General features: G+C 31.3%; 2 protein-coding genes across 3 annotated transcripts in view; both read left to right on the top strand.

Moving 5' to 3' along the window:
- Positions 1-960: 960 nt before the first annotated feature.
- On the top strand, positions 961-2,797 carry LOC108908919 (protein D2-like). Its single transcript, XM_018713103.1, has 3 exons — positions 961-1,071; positions 1,775-2,017; positions 2,423-2,797. The coding sequence occupies exons 1-3, from the start codon at positions 1,066-1,068 to the stop codon at positions 2,717-2,719; spliced, it is 546 nt and encodes a 181-aa protein (XP_018568619.1). The 5' UTR covers positions 961-1,065; the 3' UTR covers positions 2,720-2,797.
- Positions 2,798-13,489: 10,692 nt separating this feature from the next.
- LOC108908911 (protein D2) overlaps positions 13,490-15,226 on the top strand; it is a 7,770-nt gene continuing 6,033 nt past the window's right edge. Inside the window, exons 1-2 of one of the 2 annotated variants that reach the window (XM_018713093.1) lie at positions 13,490-13,612; positions 14,027-14,129. The gene's annotated coding sequence lies outside the window, so the exon portion shown is untranslated. The remainder of the gene's footprint in view (positions 13,613-14,026; positions 14,130-15,226) is intronic. The other variant, XM_018713092.1, reaches the window with a different exon arrangement.

Below are 15,226 nucleotides of genomic sequence, written 5' to 3'. Positions count from 1 at the left end.
CCCATCATGGAGTGAAGAAGGAAAGGAAGATATATCATCCCAAAGCAAATTTATGTAAAGCTAAAGATGGAAAATCATTTTTGGAGAAGGGGAAATCATGGGAGGAATATTTCATCAACTACTGGATGAAGAAGAGAACAAGGGAACGAAAACATAGGAATAACGGAGAAAAAGAAAATGTGATATCAGCGCCCAGCTAAGAGGATATTAAAGAAATAGTTTCAAAATTGATAAATGAGCCCAGAATGTGACAATATAACAGTGGAATTATTGAAGCATAGAAGATAAGAACCAACTACAGGAGCAGATGCAAAAAAATTAGAAAAAAGATTGCCAAAGGAAGGGACAAAGGCGATAATCTGTCTAACACATAAAAAAGGAGACAAAGGGTAGTATCAGAATTACAGGGATATAAGCTTTGTTAAAATACTGGTAAACTATATAAAAAAATAAACTGATACTGGAATACCACAATTGTTACATATGCCAGTGAAACATGGTGGAACAGATGACGCTGGAGGTGTGGAAGAAGAAAATATTAAGGAAAATATTTTAAGGAAAGAGAAGAGATTAAGGATGAGTTAGAAGAATAAGTAAGGAATTTATATAATAAAACTTACATAGTAGGTATCATAAAGAGGACAACGATTAGGTGGTTAGGACATATCGAAAGAATGCCAAAACGAGAATACCTAAAATGCCAATGACTCTTACAACTGGTGGCGAGCAAAGCAGAACAAAATCTAAAGCAAGGTGGAAAACAAAGGTCGAAGAAGTTTGTAGCATCGTTGCTAATATGCTAATGCTAATTTTTGAATTAATACAGTTGCAAAATGATTTTGTTTGCGAATAAATCTAGCCAGATATTGAATCTAATATTTTGAGTGCCGTAATCGTTCATAATATTCCATACTAAAGAGCTTGATAAAAATGCGATTAAATTGAGTGAGCACAAACCAACGTAGATAACATTAATGTATTTGTTTTTGGCTGTACCAAACCATCAGAGATAGCTGCCACTTGTGTTGAAAAAATTCGATTTAATCATATTTATACATCTACATAATGGAGGTGAGTATTTTATATTTTTTTAATTAACTATTTTATTTCCCATATCATACTTGGTAGTAATAAATAATAATTTAGAATAAGTTAATGAATGCTTCTCAAATGTCTCTGTCTTTCATCTTCTTTGATCATCTCGGTGATCTTCTCTAGAATATGTACTTTAATGTAGACCTCCTCCCTCTACCTTTTTAAGTATGTACACATCAGAAAACTGATGTGCACATGCCAATAATAATTGGTACTATAAAATCATAGTCAATTTATTGAACTAATGTTTCAGTTTTTAAAAGACACTGTACTGAAACTGGTTAATCCATTATTAAAATTATTTGACAAACAAAATACTTTCCAAAATAATGTTTGAATTAACCCGGTCGATATAATTTTCTCTTGTATAAATCGTTTCATGTTTTTTTTTAAATCAGATTTCGAATTTATAATCAGCTTAATTTATTATCAGTGTTAGTGATTCAATTTTTCTCAGCCACTTAGGGTCTTATATAAACAATTAATTCCGTGTCATGATAATCTCATCTACCAGTACATCAAAACATAAAAAATAAACCTTATCTTTGGAAAGAAATCACGAATCTTAATCTGACATACACACTGCATAGGTCCACATTGTTCAACTCTGAATTTGTATATATCTTTAAGTTTGGAATAATGTGTAGATAAAATTTAATACACTTTATTTCATATCGAGGCCTTTAAGACCAACGAAATAGTTCCCGACGTTATTAGCACAGTTCCTGCCAAAGTCCTATCTGTGAGATTCAAATCAGGAAAGCAAGTCAACCTAGGTGAAGAAATCCAGCCGAAATATGTTACTGAGTCGCCTGAAGTACAATATGACTCGGATCCTAACAGCTTTTATACGTTAGTTTTTACTGATCCAGACGCACCCAGTAGAAAGAATCCTATTCGCAGGGAATGGCATCACTGGCTGGTAAGTTGAAAAGCAAAATGAAAACTAGTTAGAAAATGTATCATTTGTGACAACCATTCACAAAATCTAACCCGTAAAGGTGGTACTACTGGTAACATTTAAACATCGTGTAATATGCGCCACACTATTGATAGAGATGCTTCAGAAACTTGGCGAATAATTTCCCTTGCAGTTGTAGATAATATATTTCCATAATATTTAAAATTCTTTCCTTAGCTAATTTTTTGGGTACATCATTTGTTTTTAAAAAATTATTTCACTTTAACTCAGATGCAAATGTTAAACTTATTTAGCCAAATGATTTGACAACAAAAAAATACTAAGTTCAATAAAAAAATTCTTTGCCCTCTCCTGAACAGTTTGCATATTGGTACTTAGATCAGAATTTACATTTATTAATTTCAGGTAGTGAATATCCCAGGCTCCAAAGTCTCAGAAGGCGAAGTTTTAAGCGAATACATAGGTTCAGCACCTCCGCAAGGTTCCGAGTTGCACCGTTACACTTTCATTCTCTACAAACAACCCCAAAAGTTGTCGTTCGATGAACCTCGCCACAGCAACACTGATCCTGCTCGTGGCAACTTCTCCACGGAGAAGTTCGCTCAGAAGTACAACTTAGGAAGTCCTGTTGCTGGCAACTTCTACTTTGCGCAATGGGATGAATCCGTGCCAATCTTGAGGAAGAAACTTGGCTTTGATTAGTTTAAACTGTAGTGTAATGTCATTAGAGTAGTTATTCAAATATAATTAGTTCTGATGTAGAATGTTTCTTCAAAAATATCAACACTTTGATCATTTCTGACACTCTGTGCCTTCGAAATGAGGAGTGATTCTTAAACGCTAGTCTTGTTAACAAACTTAGGCAATAAAATGTAGAGGCTGATCCAGACTGATTTTTGGCCAAAACAGAAATAGTAGATAGGGAACTTTAAGCAGGAATCCTTATGGATTCTATCTGGGTAAGTTTACCACCTTAAGAGCTATGACGCCAATTTTGTATTTTCCACTACTGTATCCATAATGTTTTCGTCATTTTGTGGATCTAGTCGTACACGTGCACAAGATGCACAGGATCGACTTACGTTTATGGTTAATTTCCTTGTGGATGCACCTCATGTGAACGAAGTATTTTGAGGAGCAGCACTTCCAGTCTTCATATTATTCGTTTGAAAAATGGATACGTCACAGATATTTCTTGGTCCGTATTTTATGACGCTACACGACATCAACGCAACATTCAAACGACATGAAACCTCTATGTTGCTACCGTATATTTAATTAATTTACAAATTTACACGGCACTATGACATGAAAGTCGAAATTTCTTTAGACTAAAAAAATATATGTTGTCGCAACATTGAAGCGACATATTTTGATGTTTTGTTGATATGGGTCTATTTTAATAAGCAACCAAAAACTTACAAGTAACAATAACTTTTGTTTGTTGGTTATGTTCAACTAGGGCTACTAAATTTTCATCATCGTGAATCTAGACTGGAGGGTTAATTTTTGAACATTTTTCAATTTGTATTGTGCATCGTTAATCGTTTATTTAATATCATTTATGGTTATTACAACATTAGGGTTTAAAATCGTTATGTATGTATAGTCCTTCCGATCTCAATTGAAGAACCAAAAGGTTAGCAGTATGTATCAGGTTCGGTCGCTGAGGCAGCAACTCGGCATTGAAATATTTGAAAAACTTGTTCCCATATTTATTTAGCCATACCTATACCCATATACAGGTCTGGTCGCCCAGTTGAAGAATGAGCGCGCGGGCAAACGCGGCACAAACACAGCCGCACTGGGAGACCTGGTCATAAATTCAGTTGTCAGCAAATAACCTAGCAGTGCAGTGCAGCAATGCGGAATTTGATGCGATTCAGGTAATTTTAATTAATTATTCATATTACAATTGGGAAAGGGAGAAATAAGAGGGATATTTTGTTTACTAATATTATTACAACATGGCATTTTGGAGACTTTTTGAAACGGAACAAAACAAAATTTACCATCATATAATAAAATTGTTTAGGGACTTAAATAATTATAATATGTTGATCAAATGAAATATAATAGAAATTTTCTATATACTTACAAATTATTATAATTTTTCACCTTTAGCAGAAAACTTTTTTTAAAGACGCCTATGAAACTAATTAAATTTTATTGCTAGGCGTTTTTTTACATGTTCAACTGACTTCGGAAAGACTATAACATTTTTTCCTATTTTTAGATCCACCTAGATGAAAATTAAAATTGATTTTGCAATTATATGCAGAAAATGTGAAAATGACTGAGGCTTTACATTAATTAAAAAAAAATGAAATATGAAAATAATAATTTACCGGAATTTTAAAGAAAAACGGGGTTAGAATATATCAATTGAGAACAAGAGGGAACTTTTTTAATTGTCTTTAAGCTGAATCTATTTAATTTATAAAAAAAAAACCGAGATTAGAAAAGTTATGATCAATTTCCTTGTCAATAAAGGTCATTAAGGCCGTTTTGTAAATAGTAAGTACACTCAGTTTTAAAAAATCGCTTAACTAAAAAAAGACAGCAAGAAATTTAATGAAGATTAACTTTGAGGTTATGTAACTAATTTTGAATTTTCTAAAAAGTGGCATAGGAACATTATTTTTTGAGTAAAATTGCACCCTAAATTTTTGCTCATAATTTCCGGATACCCTTATATGGAATTAAATATCACCTACCAGCTTGTTTTTATTTTTATTACAATTTACAGTAGTTATACCTAATGGTTTTCTCCTAAACAGCATTATCTCAAAACATCAGGGTAAACATATAAAAAAAATAGGAATATAACTGTGTTCTTGAAAACATTACGTTACAAAATAATTCATTTGTTTCGAAAAACAATAAATAGGATAATAAATAATATTTAAAAACAAACGGTTGTTGATTGTTGGTAAAGATTCCGAAAGACATGTTCACTTTGTGTAATATGCTACTCATACGAGTTAAATGCAGCCAAATAACCTTCTAAATTGATTGCTGATTGGTGGACTTTATTAACAACAAATTATTTACCCAGAATCGGAGATCAGTACCGATTAAAGAATAATAAGAAACAAATAACAGGAAAGAAATATTTACCGAAAAGGAATATTCGCCTGGTATTCACAGTATTATCTAATTTGTCGACCAACTATAACTGTAGCAGATTATCTATTGAATTCTAAGTAATTAATTTGCAAATAATTCGTAATATCGTTGATGAAAACAATATACAATATGCAAATATTTACATACATAATACTATAAACAATATAAACAGAGATGTTGTCTTATGTGCTTTATTGTTATGTTACTAATCTTGTTATTATGTCTGGTCGTTTTTTCCATTGAGGCTTGTTTTATTTCCTGAAGGATAAGTACGCGAATGGAATAATAAATTGAAGTACTGGTGAACTAAAGATCTGGCCTTGTGTCTTGTGTATAATTTACTTGACACATTGTTAGTGTGCAAAATTTAATAATGATAATTCCAAATTTATTGTGCAATAAAATAACATTTAATAATCATTTTGCAACAATTCTCTGTGAAAAAAAACTACTGGCAAAGTACTTCTATTATAATCGCAATGACAAGATTAAAAGTGTGTTATACAGAATGATTTAACTTCAAACTCTGAAATTCTGGAATCAACTTGTTAGGAGACTTTTACAGGGTGGCCAAATGAAAACCCAACAGTCATTTTNTATAAATTATTATATTTTTTCACCTTTAGCAGAAAACTTTTTTTAAAGACGCCTATGAAACTAATTAAATTTTATTGCTAGGCGTTTTTTTACATGTTCAACTGACTTCGGAAAGACTATAACATTTTTTCCTATTTTTAGATCCACCTAGATGAAAATTAAAATTGATTTTGCAATTATATGCAGAAAATGTGAAAATGACTGAGGCTTTACATTAATTAAAAAAAAATGAAATATGAAAATAATAATTTACCGGAATTTTAAAGAAAAACGGGGTTAGAATATATCAATTGAGAACAAGAGGGAACTTTTTTAATTGTCTTTAAGCTGAATCTATTTAATTTATAAAAAAAAAACCGAGATTAGAAAAGTTATGATCAATTTCCTTGTCAATAAAGGTCATTAAGGCCGTTTTGTAAATAGTAAGTACACTCAGTTTTAAAAAATCGCTTAACTAAAAAAAGACAGCAAGAAATTTAATGAAGATTAACTTTGAGGTTATGTAACTAATTTTGAATTTTCTAAAAAGTGTCATAGGAACTTATTATTTTTTGAGTAAAATTGCACCCTAAATTTTTGCTCATAATTTCCGGATACCCTTATATGGAATTAAATATCACCTACCAGCTTGTTTTTATTTTTATTACAATTTACAGTAGTTATACCTAATGGTTTTCTCCTAAACAGCATTATCTCAAAACATCAGGGTAAACATATAAAAAAAATAGGAATATAACTGTGTTCTTGAAAACATTACGTTACAAAATAATTCATTTGTTTCGAAAAACAATAAATAGGATAATAAATAATATTTAAAAACAAACGGTTGTTGATTGTTGGTAAAGATTCCGAAAGACATGTTCACTTTGTGTAATATGCTACTCATACGAGTTAAATGCAGCCAAATAACCTTCTAAATTGATTGCTGATTGGTGGACTTTATTAACAACAAATTATTTACCCAGAATCGGAGATCAGTACCGATTAAAGAATAATAAGAAACAAATAACAGGAAAGAAATATTTACCGAAAAGGAATATTCGCCTGGTATTCACAGTATTATCTAATTTGTCGACCAACTATAACTGTAGCAGATTATCTATTGAATTCTAAGTAATTAATTTGCAAATAATTCGTAATATCGTTGATGAAAACAATATACAATATGCAAATATTTACATACATAATACTATAAACAATATAAACAGAGATGTTGTCTTATGTGCTTTATTGTTATGTTACTAATCTTGTTATTATGTCTGGTCGTTTTTTCCATTGAGGCTTGTTTTATTTCCTGAAGGATAAGTACGCGAATGGAATAATAAATTGAAGTACTGGTGAACTAAAGATCTGGCCTTGTGTCTTGTGTATAATTTACTTGACACATTGTTAGTGTGCAAAATTTAATAATGATAATTCCAAATTTATTGTGCAATAAAATAACATTTAATAATCATTTTGCAACAATTCTCTGTGAAAAAAAACTACTGGCAAAGTACTTCTATTATAATCGCAATGACAAGATTAAAAGTGTGTTATACAGAATGATTTAACTTCAAACTCTGAAATTCTGGAATCAACTTGTTAGGAGACTTATACAGAGTGGCCAAATGAAAACCAAACAGAGTCATTTTCAGGAACTGCGTCAAGATTGTAGCAAAACGCTCAGACCCGTCGATTTTAGATTAAAGGGGGACATTCTTTGCTGGTATTTTTGACTCCGCCACTTTCACCCCCAAGCAAGGGGTAAGCATCACCCTAAAATATTTAAATGGAATGGGGGTTGAGTAATATTTCTTTTGAAAGCTCATACAATTCTCTTTACAACAGACTTTAAATTTTATAATTTCGCCCAATACTTTGAAAAATATTTACATTTTAAAATTTAAATTATCTTTAGTTGCTTACTTACTACTTAGTTGATTAAATGTTCAAACTGATGACCGCCCGCTTCCACACAAGAATAAAGATTTTGTTCGAAACGTTCGCCCACATTCCGAAACATTTCCGGAGTGATTCGACGGCATTCGTCGACGATTCTTTGACGCAAATCTTGCAGCGACGCTGGCTGTGTTTTATAGATTTTACTTTTTAGGTATTCCCACAAAAAGAAATTAAGGGGCGATAAATCCGATGATCGTGGAGGCCACTCAAGGCTGCCTCTTCTCCCAATCCAATTCCGTAGAAAACGTTGGTCCAAATACTGACGGACAATTAACGCATAATGTGGAGGAGCACCGTTCTGTTGAAAAAAAAATGATCTTCATCATACTCTGGAACATTTTCAATAATATCAGTCAAGGCTGGATCAATAGCGTCTTCCAGTAATTGCAAATACATTTGGCCAGTCAAATTACCAGGTAGAAAAAAAGGACCCACCAAAAATTCCAGCCCATACATTTAATTTTTCCAGTTGCTGTGTATGCACCTCGTGAAAAACTCTTGGGTTTGAATCGGACCAATAGCGGCAATTGTGACGATTTATTTAAATAGATGTTAAAAAGAAACTGTGGATCGTTCCCTACTTGCTCACTCATTATTTCGCAAAATTGCAAACGGCGGTCATAATCATCCTCATGAAGTTCCTGGAGTAAATGTATTTTGTATGGATGGAAAATTTATTCTTCAAAATGGTTTGTATGCTAGTTCGATTGATCCCAGGCACAGATGCCAGCTGCCTCGTACTTAATGTAGGGTCAAGATGAACTTGTCCCAAAACTGCAACTTCACTAGCTTCATTAACAATAGGTTTTTTAATTTCTCGTTTTTTATTGGCTACGTTCCCTGTCTCTTGAAATTTTTTTACTAACTCTAGAACATACTTCCTTCTGACATGTCAATCTTGATGGTGTTCATTAAAAAGCTGAGCTGTTCTATTCTCACATTTATTGTTTGTTTATAAAGTAAAGCTAAATGATATCTACCCTTTCCGCAATGGAACAAACCAGTGTTTAATTTTCAAAAACACGATTAAATAAACTACCAACCAACGCTTTCAAATAATACTAGAAAATAATTTGGAATCCATTAATTTTACGTTCATTGTGTGTGTATAGCATTCATTTCTGTTTTTTACAATTGTGTTTTTTTATGAAAGTGATAACAAATCGCCAAAACCAATGTAACGCAAGAAATACTAAATTTATACCATTGGCGTACTTAACTCGAATGACTGACATTTTTACCGTTACTAATTGTTTGTACATNTTTACTTGCATACAAGTAAATCAGTATATTTTCAACGTAAAGCTATTAACGAAGAAGAGCAGTAGTGAACATAAAGTTATAGTTTTTTTATTTTCGTAATACAAATAGCAACGAATTCAGTAAAATAGTTAAAGCAGTACGTTCTCTTGTTTTATTCGCCTTAATTCAACTGGAGTTTGTATTGATACTGTGTAAAATTTATCTTCAAAGTCCCGCTGGTAAAATAATTCAACGGATTAAAATTGGGTAGATGAAATGGCCAACCTAGCGCTCCTAAGCATTCTTTATTTCATTATAGATTGGTGATAAGTGATTAACCAGTATTGTACTGTGCATTATTTTCTTTTAACCGCTAATGAATTTGTCGATCAAAATGTGGATGATCTCCACAAAAAAAAAAACAAAATAATTAATAAACAATGCATGTCCCAAATAAATAGTAAGAAATGTTTTTGATAGATTTTTGGAGGCACCCTTTAAATTTATCATCATTATTTATTATTTCGAAAAAGCACAGTCTCAGTAGCGTACTTTTTTATAACTTTTTTCGTAGGTACTCGAAATTAAATTCACAAAATTTTAACGTACTACAGTTCAAAAATGAAAAGTTTGAAGAATTAATCTATTTTTTAAAGAGGAATTTGTGAGATTACTTTATATATTTTCAAGTTAAAAAAAATTTATTATTATTATTTATATGAGAATACATGATTTAATAATTAAAAATATAATTGTTTGTATATTTTTCCGTTACAAGCGATAAAATGAAAGTAGGGTAAACAAGTGTGTCGGGGTCAATGGAGTAAGAAAACATAAAAATAGAATAACGGAACTTGACGTTATGAATAAAAAAATGTAATTATCAATAATTTCGAAAATATTCCATTATTCAATTAGTGTTCTTTTCATAGTCTTTAAAATATCGGCTAAGCCGATTATTTGTAATCCGTTCGATACTCCCACATTTCTTTTACAACTTTTGAAATCCAAATCTCCATCTGTTGTTTGCAAAGTAAAATAGACAACGCCATCTATTATTAAAAACTGTACTAGAAAGTTATTTGAATATTTACCTGTGAAAGTTACCTACCTTTTAATTTTTTTACTATAAAAATAAATACACATTATTTGATAAACATATAGTCGGCTTTTTGTAGTATTTTAATGGAGAAAGTTAAACATTTTTTAAGAGATAACGATAACACTGGGTTATTATTGTAGTGCAGGTCGATATTAGTACGCAATTTATCGTACTTTACACTTTGAGCGACTTTGAAATGTCCGCGTGCGTTGAATGATAATTTTAATACCCAGTAGCGGGACCATCATTTTAAATTACGTTCGGTACATACATACTTGACCACATATGATGTAGGTATATATACGTCATATATGTTTACACGTAATATATCTGTGTAGAGCTTTTTATCATCTAAATGATATATAGACTTAAGATTTTAGTATCTGGAATCTTATTGGGCAGTGAAGCAGTGGCGGATCAGGTGGATTTGAGGAGGATACATATCAATTTATATAAACATTTTTTAGTTAGTTATTGTTAATTGAAATATAGTTTTGTGTCATGGTTTGCTTGTGTTTTGCAGCAACAACTGGTGGAAACTGAGGTAGTAATGTTTTTATAAAAAAAAAAGATTACTGTTTTTAAATGATTTCTGGGCTCATAAAAAGAGGTGATGAAAAGATTTCGAACGAAATTTGCGAAATAAGGAATTAAAATATAGGTTGCTTACTCTGGTCGTGTTTGGATAATGAAGAAAACGATCCATACCGTTTTTTCAGGGATGATTTCTGAGGCCTATTTTGTAATGAAGAAATTTCGTATGAAATTTACGAAATATTGAATTAAAATATGGGTGGCCGACAGTGGGGTCTTCAAAAGGGTTGCACATATGTGTATTTTTTTATTATTGTTATAATTCTATGGACCACCTAGCCGGGTGTCTTGGCCGGCGGATTTCGATCTGCCGAGGACGTAGGCTGGAATTTGGATGGGTGACCTAAGGCAGGCTCGGGGACGTGGCTGTAGCAGCCTACCGAGACCTGGGTCGCCCAACAATTGACGCATGCGTGTGGTCCCCGATAAATGGTAATGAGAACAGAGCAAAGAAAATCTCTGTAATTCAAGACCATGCTATCATACATAAACTGTACGAAACTTTGCCACCAAGCCACCCGTGTAGTAAATAGGATAGTTTGAAGAAAAGTACTCGAGTAATGAAGGAGGGTGTACAAGGGGCCTAATAAGGCCTAAGTGCCGCGGTGGAAAAACAATTCCACCACCCTCCGACATACATACATACATACATACATACATACATACATACATACATACATAATTATGGTGTTACTATCAAATTAAAATTTAAATAAAGATAGATGTGTAATAGATGTAACATGTCCAGAAATAAACGTAACATGCTCTATTGATATAGGTACAGTATAATTTTGTGAAAAATAAAAAAACTCCTCATTGTATTTATTATAGTTGATGACGATATCTTAGTATGGGTAACCCCTATTTTAATTTTTTACATTGCAAATTTCGTATGGAATCTTTTCCTCCCAAAAGTTCTACATGTGGGTCTACAAATCATCCTCTAAAAACCTCTTTCTTCATTATGACCAAAAAACAACTTTAATTTTACCTAATATTAAATACATGTCGAAGTTATGTCAAAATTAGATATAATAATATATTTATTTATTTATTTTTATTTATTTTTTAGTTTTATTTTAAATTACGATATCCAACGGGCAATGCCCAGTTACAGGATAAGGTTACAAACTAAAAAAAAGTAATAAAAATAGGTGAAAGAGATAACAATTATTCTTAAAACAAAATAAATACCAAAACATAATATCTAAACAAACAGGTAACAGACAGATAATATTAAAACAGTATAAAACAATACAAACAAATGCAAAAACGTACTTATACAAACATAAAATTTAAAGTAACACTTTTTTAATTTGAATGATACTGGAACAAAGTACCTATATCTATACGAGATTCAATTTCAGAATAACCAATAATTATTTGGTGAAAAGGAGACGCTTTATATAAATTAGTACGATGATGTTTGATCGCGAAAAGGTGTAAATGTGGGGTATAAGCGCTAGGAATAGCAAAATCAATCATTTGTTATACAGGGTGTTCCTAAATAAGTGTTGCAACGGAAAATTGTAAATTCCTGTTGAAAAGAGAAACATTTTTTCCCTCTTCCATTTTTCTCTTTGGGCTTTCATTTTCGAGATACACTGTGTCAAAACTTTTTTTCAGATTTTTGCCAATATCTTAGGAACCGTTTGAACTACAGGACTGAGTTTTTGTACACACATTACCCCTATTAATAGCTACTTGTTGCAAACGTTGTTAAATTTAGTTAAAATTGTTAATTATTACTATCAATCTTTTGAATTACAAAAGATTTTGGAAACGTTAGCAAAATGTTTGTTTATGTTTATAAAAAGTCATTTTTCTTGAAAACGGTTGACTTTAGAGCAATGTACCAAGAGAAATCTTTTTATGTAAAATTCATTGGCGCTTCAGAATTTGCTGTCAAATATCAATTTCTCCAGTGGCGTAAAAGTTAGGGGGAAAACCCTTACGATACCTTAAAATCTCCACCACTGGCACGGCACGTTCAATGAATTCGAGAAGTGTGTGAAAAAGTAGCTATTAATAGTGGTAATACGTGTACAAAAACTCAGTCCTGTAGTTCAAACGGTTCCTAAGATATTGGCAAAAAATTAAAAAAAAAATAAAGTTTTGACACCGTGTATCTCGAAAACGAAAGCCCGGAGAGAAAATTGGAAGAGGAAAAGAATGTTTCTTTTTTCAAGAGGAATTTACAGTGTTCCGTTGCGATACTTATTTAGGAACATCCTGTATATCTTCACATATAATCTTATTATTCAAGATCTTATACAAGAAAATAACAGAATTTAACTCATATTGAAAAATGCTTCCTGAGGAAATCCTTGAGGAGGATGCTGGCCATCAATTTTCGTAAAATTGCACATATTTCGAACAATAAATCCTAAACTTTTGTAGGCATTCATTACCACAATTTCAATATAATTATTAATAAAATTCATGTATATAGGGACACAACAGTTACATAGCGTATACCTACTACAACTACTGGAATAAGGTTAAAAAATTATGTATGTAATAAAATTATAAAGCTATTTACGGATATCTTAAAAAATAAATGAATGCGTCTCTTTTATCCCAAATTCCCTCCGGTGTATTGAGAAATAAAAAAACTTTACGTAGCCAATGGGTTAATATACTTTTTTATACAATTTCAGTTTCTTTCCGTTTCAGAAACTATGCATTAATTTTAATTTGAAAACTTTGCATTAACTTCTCAAATAATTTTATAAACTAACTGTATACCTGTTTTATTAAGTACCTACTAATTAATTATTATTATTGAAGCCCCTATCTGCACTCGCTCCCACGTCTCTGCGTGAGAAAAGGAACAACTATGCCTTTCTTCTTCGTCGGCGAATGTGTAGATTTAGATAAAGTATCTCCACAGACTGCTGTTTACCGGACACGAATTTTCTAAAAATATTCATTTATACTCCAAAAAATTATAATTTCTGTGCCGTTCTAAGTTACTAATGTGAAATGTAAGTAATATTTTACTGTAATATCCTGTTATTTAAGTAATTATCACATGCGTTTTTAAACTTTAATTAGCCTGCAGCCTTGCTATCAATTTTCATTGTTTTTCATACAATTTATACATGAGCTTGCGCACGTAAAAAATATCTATGCTGTTTGCTGGATTGCCTGACCTTGTGTATTTTGACTTTCTTTAACGGGCAGGCGAACGAATACTAATCGATGAACTGACGCCGTTTGGCCACTATCAAGTATCAATCTTTCACTAAAATGGGCATGGACTCCTGAAACATGCGCTGCTAAGTCGTCCTTATTGATTGCTTTCTTTTTCTTCTTATAATTCGTCCAATTACTGAAGATAAAAACAAACTGTTTACATTTTAATAGCATACTTTATTGTTTTTTTTTAATCTCGGGAGTTGACAGCCTTGTTCCGTGGTCTATGATACATATTGACACTAGATGGAGCTGTGAAAGTCAAGGTGAAAGGTCATTCAATCAAATGTGCTACGCTGTAAAAAGGTAGGGATTTCTTTTATTGTATTACATATTTTTAAATTAATATTTTTATTTGCTACTTGCCGCACAAAATTGAAGCTTAAAATTTGACAGTAGATAACACATTAAATAATGTTTTTGTATACAAAGATTTAATTTAATTTAGCGTAAATGTTTTTGTATTTTCTTTAAATATTATAATATAATAAATTTTTGTGGTAGAATATAATTTTGTCGGAAGACAGCAAACTCAGATACCTAGGTACTTATTATAAAACATAGGTATAACTAGAATTTTTTTTTTATAAATTTTTGATTTTGATAGAATTATGCCTGAAAAAAAATCATCAACAATTTAAAGAAGTATAGAAATTATTATAAATTTCATTTGTTTACCCTAAAATTTAAGGAGTGGTATTTAGAAAGGACAAAAATACGTCCAGTAGGACGATATGTACAGGGTGTCTAAAACTCGATAGTATGGTTCTACTGTGAGGATACAAAAAATAAAATTTGGAACACGTGGTGTTAATGGGATGAGGTAAGCTCCATTTTCAATCAAAAGTGTTATTTTTGGGATTTGACAGAAACAACTAATGACGTCATCAATTATATTTTTTCCAGAAACATACCCACATTTTTTTCCTGTTAAAAACTCTCTTTTTTCTAATAAACTTTTATAAGAGAAATTTTTCTGTATTACTTTCCGTTTAAAAGTTATAAGCAATATCGTTCTAAAGAGTCTCAAAAGAAATACCACCTAAAAATTACATTAGCGGTGGTAGTCGTTGGAAAATAATTGAATGTTCGTTGTTTAAAGTGCATAAATGTCATTAAGAATAAATAAAAAGATTAAACTCGATAATTCTTTAATACAGATAAAACAAAAGGTGATGATGATAACAATATAACTAAACTTAAAAATGAAGCAAACGCTTTTATACTATACAGGGTGAGTCATTAATAATGGTACACAGCTTAAATATTGTTCAAAATATAGTGATTGAGCCAAACATGCCTTAATCAATTATTGCTCCTTTTCGTTCTACAGGGTGTTAAAGTTGAAAAAATAATTTCCTTTTTTATCTATATTTTAAGTATGTATGGACCGATTGTTTTAA

Source organism: Anoplophora glabripennis, unplaced genomic scaffold, assembly GCF_000390285.2.
Source record: "Anoplophora glabripennis isolate ALB-LARVAE unplaced genomic scaffold, Agla_2.0 scaffold334, whole genome shotgun sequence".
Taxonomy (NCBI): domain Eukaryota; kingdom Metazoa; phylum Arthropoda; class Insecta; order Coleoptera; family Cerambycidae; genus Anoplophora; species Anoplophora glabripennis.
The sequence above is the reverse complement of the archived record's forward strand: the minus strand, read 5'-3'. Positions and strand labels throughout refer to the sequence as shown.

Excerpts from the sequence above, each read along its gene's own strand:
- LOC108908919 (XM_018713103.1), top strand. Across the intron at positions 2,018-2,422 it reads GGGAATGGCATCACTGGCTG|GTAGTGAATATCCCAGGCTC; the intron begins GTAAGTTGAAAA and ends TATTAATTTCAG.